Here is an 11,830-nt window from a genome sequence, read left to right on the forward strand (position 1 = left end):
TACTATCTAAGTTCTAACCTAATCTACTTAGGTGAAATTTCGAGGGTTTACAATTTACCACCTTCTTAAAAAAATTTCGTCCTCGAAATTTGACGAATAGGCATTCCACTATCATTACAATTTTCTGAAAGATAACTATCTCGGTTTCATCTAGAAATTTACTTATGTACACAACCAAACAAAAAAATTTATTTAATAACAAAGTTTTGATTACAAGATTTGTTCCTAAATTACTCTTATGGAGTCTTGTTCTTGATTCTTCTAGCACCGGATATCTCCTCATCTTGGGTAAAGGTATACAGTCTTCTCTGTGGTCGATTTTGCTGCCCGACCTCATTTTTCTTGGTTCCTCCAACACATCCTCCTCCCGAACCTGAAGGTTTCATTCCTTGATTAACAATTTGTGATACATTTCCTCCTTCATGGCCTGCTACTTGGGGATACTCACACTTAAAATGTCCTAGTTGTCCACACCATAGCAAGTATGCACTTGCTTTGGACATCTTTCCTAATGATATTTATTACAGGTTGAACACTTGGGTCTTTGATTGGCACTAGCCACAGATTCTTTTAATTGATCCAGGTAGGGTTGTCCAAACGATTTTCCCAATTGAACGCTCCTCCAGAGCTTGATCCTGATTTTGGGGTTCCCTTTCGTTTAAAAACTCTTATTTCCCACTCAAGGAGTAAAATTTTTACTTTCCTCTTTATTCCACTTATTCACCGCTAGACTACTTTTCAGCCCTTGTTCCGAATTACCATATTCCACTTATTTGAAAGCTTGGAACACTTAGAGAAATCTTCAAACTTTAAGCTCAAATTCATGAGAAATTTCTCTTGGCAACCCCAGATCGTCCTCAGCACTGATAAATTTTCAAATCGGCAACAACTTTCCTCCCTTAGCATAAGTGAGAATGTCAAACCAAGTCCTCTTACTTGACTTCCCTTATATATTAAGGCAAGCTTAAGCTAATGGCTTAATACGATGTCAACTCAGCCACTGTATGTAAAGCTTTTAAACACGACATCTGGCCTACTAAGCTCGGTAGTTAAACTGAACTTTTCCATCTCACACCAGCTCATTGGTGGAAATACCATCACATGGGTTGGTTTGCATCACATATATCCCTCTTTCGGCCAACGCATCTCCAACCATTGTCTCTGGCCCTCACAGCGTAAACACTTGCATTGGCAATCATCGCATACCAATATCTCCCAAGGCTTTTACGACACTTTTAATACCCCTCAAGCCAACGCATAGGTTACGCCTTATGACCCGCCTAACCCTTACCTCAGCATCGCTCTTACGCTCTCTCAGACAAGTTTGGTTGCTTGCCTCCTGCATGCCTTAGCCTTCACTAAGTTCTTCATATTCCTCACCCCAAGCTTCACACCTAGCCATTTTCCCTTTGTAACATTGAACACATGACATGGCAAGTCCATCTCCATGCTTCTAACTTTCTTTCGACACTTAGTTATGATTTTCCTTCAAAACTCATAACCCCCTTTTACAGAAAACATTCATAATATAGAATTAACCATACATCTAAAACATACATATATAGTAAAATAGGGTCTAGGGTTTGTGTCGTGTTGAAGATCTGCTCCAATGGTTAGACGTATCTGATCTCAAACAAGCTGCTTCACCCTGTTCACTGGGCAAGTACCTTTCAGCGTCTGTTGGAGTCCCTTTGTCTAAACCATATGTGTATAGAAGCACCACTAGTGTACTTCAATACTTGACACACATGAGACCAAACATTGCTTACATCATAAATCACCTCAGTTAGTTTTTAAAGGCCCCAACCGATATTCATTGGCAAACGGCCAAAATTGTACTTAGATATGTCAGTGGCACAAGATATTATGGATTACTCTTCCAACCCAACTCGTATCTTGATATCTCAACCTACTCAAATGCCAACTGAGTGTCGAACATTGATGATAGAAAATCCATAGCTGCTTACTACATGTTTGTGGGCAACAACTTTGTTTCATGGTCCTCGAAAAAGCAGACAATAGTCACACGATCCAGCACGGAGTCTGAGTATCGTGCCCTTGCATATACTTCATCTGAAATAATTTGGCCTCAACAACTCCTATATGAGATTCAGCTATAAACAAATCACAAACCTGTTATCTAGTGTAATAATGTAGCTCTCGTGACTATTCTCATCTTTCATGCTCGAACCAAGCACATCAGACAAGACTACCACGTCACAAAGAAAAGCCACGCAGGAAGAATGATAAAAAGGATAAAATCTGTCACGATTCCCTTCAACAAATTCGTTTATTCTTTTATTCTCCGTTGCTCTGATTGGGCCACTTGTAATATACAGTTTTCAATCATTTTACTAATTCCTTTATTCAATTATTCCTCACAACCCTAATTTGGGAAAATCTATATAAATAAGGGCTTGGTTGCCTCCTGATGAATAAGAAGAAAATACAGAGAAATTATCCGAAATTATCCTTCTTCTCAAATTCTATCTTAAACCTTTATAAAATTATCTTAAAGTATAACTATGTTTTTCTCAATACAATTGGATTTTCTTAAAAATTAAAATTCGAGGCAAGGTTCCTTCTTCTTAGAAAATATGCTCTGCAAATTTAGTCTCGAATATTATAATTTAAATTTTCTAAATTTACTTATGTGAAATATGTATCAAAACTATTACTAATTTTCTCCCCCGAGGATTATGACCCAATCAATTTTCTTTTATAACATCTCTTATTTGAAATTAAAATCTACAATAAAGTTAGTGTATGTACTTATATATATAAAAGAACTAAAACACAAAATAGGATGAAAACTAAAAGTATATAAGTAATTGAGTATGAATGCTCCAAAATATAAAAATAACTGAAACATGAAAATATATCTTAAAAAGATAATCTCCACGTTGTGCAACAATTTGGTCTGAGAGATGAAAAATGCATATTAATTTGTGTATAAATTAAAATGAGTCTTTTTAAGAACGGTGGCTACACCATTTAAAAGGGATAAAGATCAACAATGTATTTATAGAGAATTAGGATTTAAATATTTCATTAATTATATATAGCTTTATTTCTTAATTGTCATAACTTTTATAAATAACTTAATTTTGAATATATTACAAAAATATATATATATAATTCTATCAATAAACGAAAAATGAAATAAGCATTGAGAGAAATGTTTGACCTTAATTAGAAAATAAGAAAAAGAAAGCCAAAAGCTGAGGGGATTGGGTTGTCAAATCCACTCGAGCACAAACAAACCTTTTTTTTTATTATTATTATTATTTCTTTTTTTTTTTTTCATTTTTTCAAGTAAGAATATATAAATAAAAAAATATTGAAGGCTCCATCGTTGGAGCTTAACTAAATTTATCCTCAATAATAAACATTTTTATATTAAATATAAAATCAAATCATTTGAAGAGATAGATGCTTCTGATTGTCAAATTGAACATAATTCAATTACTATACGAGTGGATTAGTAACCATACTTCATGTTTCAAATCTCCTAAAAAAATATATAAAATTGTTATAATCAATCCATTAACAAGAAATATCTCACTTTTCTCTATCCATAAATTAAAAAATATATTAAAAATAAAATAATAATAATAATAGGTAAATCTCACTCATCAAGATTTTAAATTTGGGCATATTTAAAAGCTGTTAAGAGTGGTTGATTTGGCAACCCCACCAATTATTATTATTATATATTTATTCTTTTTAAGATAATTATTGTTATTATATATGAACACTTGATAAAATAATAGATAGAGTTCATAACTCAGATAATTATAAAGGTGATAATTTTTGGGTTTTATTGAAATGAAATATTGCCTAATTTATAGATGAAGGGTATAGGAATTTAATGCAAAATTTCCCTTGTCTCTTGTGTCACATCCACCATCTTCTAAAGTATCTAATGAAATTAATTGTATGTCAAAAAGTTAAAATTAATATTTATTTTTTCCTTTAAATTGATGTCTTGAAAAATATTGCTTAATGTTGAATATATCAAAATAATATCTTAAAAAAAAAAAAAAATAGAAAAGTGAACCCTGGTTTTCTCTTCTTGAAAAATCATCCCTATTTGTGAATTATAAAATCAGGAGAAACATAAGTTTATAGGATTATAAGTGATCATCTTACATTTTCGAGTAATTATGTGACATTGTAAATCAAATTTCACTCAACGCAATTGATATTCACTCTTTCTTTAAAATTGAATGTTCAATTTTCTATCCTATAATTATTATATTAAAAAAATAATAAATAACGTGACATTTTATTACTTTATTTGAAATTTGAGGTTTAAATTTTCATATCCCAACTTGTAAAGAAAAAAAGTAGTTATATGATAATAGTCACGTGTTTGGGAGAGAGAGAATGTGACAATAATCACTTTACAAACCGAAAAGATTCAAATTTGATTAGGAATCTTAAGGAAAGTTTTAAATTTGATAACAAATATTTTTTTCCAAAAAAATTATCGAATAGGATTGTAGGATTTTTTTTCTAAAAAATAAAATTAATACCAAATATACTCTTTTGATTTAGATGAATGAAAGTGTTGAAAATTGACGTATAACTCAACTAACGTATAAATGTGTTAACGACGAAGGGATTTAAGATTGAGATTTAATTTGTCGCTTGTTTTCATCCTCGCAATTGAAATAAAAAGAAAAAAATTAAATGAGAACCAATTTTTCATGTTCCCAATTGAAAAAAAAAAAAAATTAAATGAGAACCAATTTTGACCACAAAAATCTCCAAGTGGAATCAAATTTGTTACAATTGTATCTACTATACATTTTTTATTTTAACAATTTAAACCCTAATCTAACCTAAATTGAAAAAAAATGGAGCTATCATAAACTCAACTAATTTTTTTTTTCTTTTTGGTTCTGTTATAATTGGATTATGTTCCAATGTTGTTTTGAAAATAAATTAAAATATTTTTAAAATAATTAAAAAATCTATCACGTGTCATGTTACGATTTGACAATTTTATGAAATGTATAAAAATAAATATCTTACTAACTATTTTTCTAACTATTTTATTTTTAGGAGATTTTCAAAAATAGAAAAGTAAGAGAATTTATTTATACAAAATAGAAAAATTTTAATCTTGTTTGACATGGTCGATACAAATCTATCAATGTCTATCAGTGATAGAAACTGATAAAAATTGATAGAAGTCTATTAACATTTTTTTACTATTTTTGTAAATAGTTTGATATTTTTTTTATTGATTATTTTAGAAATTTATGCCTAGAAAAAGTATTACTATCGCCTACATTTTGAGAACTTAGCTAATATTTTTATATTAGAAAAATATGAAAAAAATGGATTTTATTTTTGAAATTTAGATAAATAATTTTTTTTTGAAAAGCATATATATTAGGGGAAATCAAACCTCAGATCACGAGGTTGATAGTATGAACACTATATTTGTTGAGCTACACTTTTGTTAATTTAGATAAATAATTTGTCACGATGAAAACTCAATAGAAAAATTTTGAATAATAATAATTACCCATCCAAAAACTCTAGCTATTAAATAAAACCACATCCTTAAAACTGTTCAAAGATCCTTTCTTTGGCCACATCACACCCAATTTTTTCAGCTCACTCACACACACTCTCTCTATACCCTTTTTTGGCTGGCAGTGTAATGTAAAGAAGAAAAATGTACCATTTAACATTGACAGATTAAACAGTCACCCATCCTCTCCTTTCTATATAACATCCTTTCAACTCCCCTCCATTTTTCACATCCCAATTCTTTCATTTCAAACTTTTCTTTTCGGGTCGGGTTCAATGGCAGCACGTTCGTCTCTCGTTGCTCTCGGCGTCGTGCTGGCATTGGCAGCTTTAACCGCCCAATTAGCCGAGGCGGCGCGAGCTTTCTTCGTCTTTGGAGACTCTTTGGTTGACAATGGCAACAACAACTACCTTGCCACCACTGCCCGAGCGGATTCGTATCCGTATGGCATTGATTTCCCGACGCACCGTGCCACTGGTCGCTTCTCCAATGGCCTTAACATCCCTGACTATATCAGTTGGGTTCATTTTATCTCATTCTACTTTCAATTGATTTTTTTTCTTTTTTTCTTTTCTCAATTTGATCTTAAATTCATATTCTTAACGTGATATTTAGGTCAGCAACTCGGTTCGGAGTTCTTACTGCCGTATTTGAGCCCGGAGTTCAACGGTCGAAGGATGTTGGACGGCGCGAATTTTGCTTCTGCTGGCATTGGCATTTTGAATGACACTGGAATACAGTTTGTATGTCTAAATTATGAATATTGATTTTTGATGTGTTGAAGCCTTTAATTATTTTGTTACTATTATTATTATTATTATTATTATTTTGTCTAAATTTAATGTTTTTTATAATTTATATTGAAAACTAACACTGTATTATTACATTCTCCCCTTAATTTTGGTGAAAAATTATATGTGAATGAGGCTACAAAATAAATCATGACAATAGAAATAAAGATGGCCTTTTTTTTCCCCTCCTTTTCAGAAATGTTTTTACTAACTGTGATAAAAACTTGCAAAGGTTATTTGTTTTAGCTGTGTTCTAAATATAGACCATTTATGGAAAAAAGAATATGAAGAAAATAGAAAATACTTTTTGAAAAATATTGTTATTTAAATATGTTTCCACTTATGGGTCTTTTTAGGACTGTTTCCTTTCACTCTAACCAAATTTGGCTTTGGTGACCATTATTTATTATTATTATTTTTTTAAGAATGTCGGACTATAAAAATGTGAGTTTTATATTTAATTTAAATACTATTTTTTTTTTTATTTCACTAGGTTCAATTTCAATTTATTGTGTATTTTAGGATTGTTTTCAAATATAAAAAAATGAATCAAAATATTTATAAATATAGTAAAATTTTATTATTTATTTATTATAGACCGCAATATACTACTATTTGTATCTGTCATACTACATAAATTAGGTCATTTAAAAGTATATAAAGACTAGGGATTGAAATGATATTTTTAACTATTATAAATGTTTATTTAAAAAAATGTGCCACCTTGGACAATGAATACACCAAGGTAGATGACATTAAGGAAGAATATGAGAATTTATAACTATCATATAATATAAGGTCAAGTTAGTCGGTGATAATTCTTTACAAAAGTGATAACATAGTACACGTGAGCAGCTGTTTTTTTTTTTTTTTTTTTTTTTAAAAAAAAATTAGGAAAAGAACAAAACTATTTAGTTCAATAGCATCTATAATCGACACATTTTTACCAAATAATTCCTACATTTGACTTTTTAGAAAAAAATAAAATAAAAGAATTGTTCATAATTAAAAGGTTTAAATATCATTTTTGTCCTCATTCAACAATTTTGGTCCCTACAAATTTTTCAATAAATCTCAAATTTAATATATATTATTAGTTTCTTCTTGATTTTCTTTTTCATATATATATATATATATATATGTAATATACATACAAACATTTTCATTATAAATTAAAAAAATTTCGTGCATGAAAAAATTATTATTATTATGGAAAAAACTTAATTAGAATATGAGTTGTTAAAAAAAAAATTTACGAAAAATGGAAGCATAAAATTAGGTGGAATTTAAGTTGTATGTAATGAATCATTCACGAATTCTATTTTTTCAGATGAAAATTATTATTATTGTTATTTTTTGGGTTGTGATTTGAAGATTTGAAAAGGGTTGGAATAATTAAGGTACATGGTGAATGCAGATAAACATAATTAGAATGTTTAGGCAATTTGAATACTTCGAAGAGTACCAAAGAAGAGTTGGAAGGATAATAGGAGATGAAAGAACAAAGCAACTGGTGAAGGGAGCCTTGGTGCTAATTACCGTCGGGGGCAATGATTTCGTCAATAATTACTATCTTGTCCCCTTCTCCGCCAGGTCACGCCAATACGCTCTCCCCGACTACGTCAACCTCCTCATCGTCGAGTATCGAAAGCTACTCCTCGTAATATCTCTTCTCATTATATTCTATTACCATTCATTTTTCAAACAAATAAATTTTGACAAGTAAATAAAATATTATGGTCGCGTTTATTAATCATTCCGTTTTTTTTTATTTGGTTTTGTAATTTAAGTCTATTTCTTCTCTATTTCTTTTCATAATTTGTCTCTTTCTTAAGTATAATAGTTAAATTCTTACTCAAATTCTAAAAACAAACACATAGACTGAGCGGAGGCGATTTCTATTGCCCCCTTATGGCTCTGTCACGGGTCCTATCTGTCACTCGCCAACCTGTTCCTGTTATTCCCTAAAAAACATAAAGAAAGCAATGATGAGTATAACAATACTCAATAAGTGACCCATTACTGGACCCTCTAGGTTACCGGTTAGCTAGTTTATATGGGCATCAGTGTACACCTATCATATCAGTCGTAGTGATCTCGAAGGGGTCACATATGTGTCATAAACATGATCCCAAAGGATACGCATCAGTCATAGTGTGTAAACTGAAAGTCAAAAAATCAGTCATAGTGTGTAACCCGAAGGTCCACAAATCAGTCATAAACATGAACCTAAAGAAACATAACCAGTCATATTATGTAACTCGAATGTCCACAAAACAATCATAGTGTGTAACCCGAAGGTCCACAAATTAGTCATAATGTGCACATATACAGTCATATGTGTACACCTGTCTAGATAGGAGAAACTAACAAGAACCCTATAACTTAGCATGCATCAGTTTTCATATAACTCCTGTATTGTATTTTACAGTCATTTATCTTAGGGGTAAAATTTCATATATATCCTCAATCAACAGTACAATCATTGTAGACAAAATAATCCAATCCAGTTGGTCAATGCCATTAAGTCATGCAGTTCAATCAGTCATAAATTATAAATCCAAATAGTCTAGAATAATCAATCGAATCAGTCTGAACAGTCTCAAGAAATAGTCCATGTAATTTTAAGTAACCAGTCCATATATTCTTCAGTAAGCAATTCAAGTAATCTTAAATAAGCAGTCCAAGTGGTAGGGACGACTGGTTCGAAGATGAACCAGTAGAAGGACACTTACCTAAAGTTTTAGTCAATACAAACTCAAACAACCTTTACTTTTATTTGCCCAAAAGCTCACAAACCAAGTCCTAAGTGATAAACCAAAAATTTGGATTTCCAAAATAAGGCCAAAATTCCCAATCACCCAATTTACATCATCCATTAAGATCAAATATTAGTTTCAAAGTCCAATTACTTACCCAAATTGTTTCGAAATTGATCTCAAATTTAGTGAACAACACCTCAAAATCTTTCGATTCTTGAATCAAACCCGATACCAAAAGTCAAATTTAATTCCATCATTTAAGACATGATTCCAATCATAACTTAACCCGAATGTCTCCAAACAACTTATTCAACACATGGTTTGATCCCAAAACCACTTCAAAGCTTCAAAATCAACACAATCCAACAATTATATCACAAAAATCAACCTTTAACTTTAATAGACTACAACTTTAGACATTTTAATCTAACCTCCAAAAATCACAATTAAAACAAAAGTTAAGCCGACACTTAGTGGGTATCCATAAATTCTCAATAAAGACCCCAAACCTTACCAACAAAAAAAAAATAATAATGCCTAACAGTTTTAATCTTATTGGAAAGCACGTTGAGTGTCTATAAAACCCAATTTCAACGTCAAAACAATATGGGTGAGCCAAAACTTAAATCAAAATTTGATGGGTATTCAAGATCTTCCAAGAAAACCTATAAAATACCAAATAACTTACTCAAGATAACAATTTCGGTGACAATGGCGCCAGCGACGGTGGCAACCATAGACAGGCGGCGGGTGTTGCTATTGGACGACATAAATTTTTTAGGCTAATGGCTGGTAATGAGGGTCTTGCATGAAGAGGGTTTGCGAGAGTGAGAGAGAAGGGAAATTTTCAGTTTAATAGATTCTATTCAGCAGTAATTATGGACAAACTTGAGCTTTAAACAACTATCCAAACGTTCAAAATGAAATTCTATGTCCCGAACAGATTGACTAAATTTTAGCGCGATCCAACGGTTCAAACTCCAATAATCGATAATTTTGTGGAAGTTGTCGCTGAAAATCAAATTGCTTCCTCTCCGATTTTCTGTTTCTTTCCAGTCTCTTTTAATTTCAATAAATCCAAATTCTTTCATTTTTCTTTCAAATTTTAAAAAGATAAATAAAATATTTTACACAATATCTCCAAAATCTCCAAAATCTCCAAAGATTCTATTAAATTAATAAATCAATTAACTTCTCAAATTACCGTAATTTAGGCTTCAAAATTCAAAATTAAATGACATAAAATCCATCAATTTTATATAAATTAAATTCTTTCAAATATTTAAATGAATTTAAAACCACATAAAATTAATTATCTCTTCAATTGATTTAAATGGGCTCCAACTGTCTTAATTTCAAGCTTCTTTCCTTAATTTATTTATGTCTTGTAATTTGAATGAAAAGAAAAACCTTGCATGAGAGGACTCCAAAAGTAATGAAGTAAAATGACAGGATGATGTGAGTTGAAATTTAATGATGCAGAGGCTCTACGAGCTCGGGGCGCGACGAGTTATGGTTACCGGGACGGGGCCACTCGGGTGTGTCCCTGCAGAATTGGCAATGCGAGGAAGTAGCGGCGGGCAGTGTTCAGCAGAGCTGCAGCGAGCGGCGGCGCTGTATAATCCACAGCTTCTTCAGATGGTCAAAGGACTCAACACCCAACTTGGTTCCAATGTGTTTGTGGCTGTTAATACTCAACAAATGCACAATGATTTCATCTCCAATCCTCAAGCCTTTGGTATATATATATATATATATCTCCTTTACCTATTCTAAGCTATAGTAATTTACTAAAACTTGCCTAGGAATTCACATGATACAATAGGGCATTTAGAATGTTAATACATAGTGTGAAATAATGTTAAATTAAATGATAATATGCAGGGTTTGAAACATCAAAAGTGGCATGTTGTGGACAAGGGCCATACAATGGATTAGGGCTTTGCACAGTGGCATCAAACTTATGTTCCAACAGAGATGCATATGCCTTTTGGGATGCCTTTCATCCTTCTCAAAAGGCAAATGGGATCATTGTCAAACAAATGTTTTCAGGCACAACCCAATACATGTACCCTATGAACCTCACTACCATTCTTGAATTGGATTCTACCACTTGAAGACTATGACCCAAAATGTCCTTTTTACCCTCACCCCTTTCAAAACTCTTGTGGGTTTGGAATTATATATGTGTCTCTCTCTATCTTTAATGTAACATTTGCTTTGGTTTATGTTTAGTTTTGTGTTGTTGGCTTCATCAAAAGAATGGGCCTGTTTTCAATTGACAACATTCTATATATATAGTATTCTCTCTTTTTCTATCTAGTATTGACTCAACTAAAATGTATATTGAGAATGTGATGTGGTTGTTACATATTATAGTTTTTAAGTCAGATAGTAATTTTTAGTTTTTTAATTTTTTTTTTTATCAAATTTAGAGTAAAAATATATATATATATTTTGTTAATAGAAGAGATGCTAATTTGAAAATATATACATAGTGGTATTATTTTATCAAGATAGTAATTTCAATCTTCTCTTCTTTTTACTTTATTACATTTCTCTCATTTGCTCTTTTAAGAGCGAGCTATTAGCTAAAAGAGGATTTTTCTTTGTTGGTGGATATTGTAGCTCAACCTTTCAATGTCACTACAAGAAAAACTGTTACTACAACAAAATTGAGATTTATTAATTTGGATTTGATCTATGGACATCATGAGTGGCTAAGGTAA

At 31.2% G+C, this 11,830-nt stretch overlaps 1 protein-coding gene across 1 annotated transcript; it reads left to right on the forward strand.

Annotated features, from left to right (window-relative positions):
- Positions 1-5,615: 5,615 nt before the first annotated feature.
- On the forward strand, positions 5,616-11,423 carry LOC120071926 (GDSL esterase/lipase At5g33370-like). The gene is made up of 5 exons (XM_039024363.2): positions 5,616-6,064; positions 6,164-6,291; positions 7,757-7,999; positions 10,584-10,839; positions 10,986-11,423. The coding sequence occupies exons 1-5, from the start codon at positions 5,824-5,826 to the stop codon at positions 11,216-11,218; spliced, it is 1,101 nt and encodes a 366-aa protein (XP_038880291.2). The 5' UTR covers positions 5,616-5,823; the 3' UTR covers positions 11,219-11,423.
- Positions 11,424-11,830: the final 407 nt, after the last annotated feature.

This window comes from Benincasa hispida, chromosome 2 (assembly GCF_027475165.1).
Source record: "Benincasa hispida cultivar pf3 chromosome 2, pf3_genome.v1.1, whole genome shotgun sequence".
Lineage (NCBI taxonomy): Eukaryota > Viridiplantae > Streptophyta > Magnoliopsida > Cucurbitales > Cucurbitaceae > Benincasa > Benincasa hispida.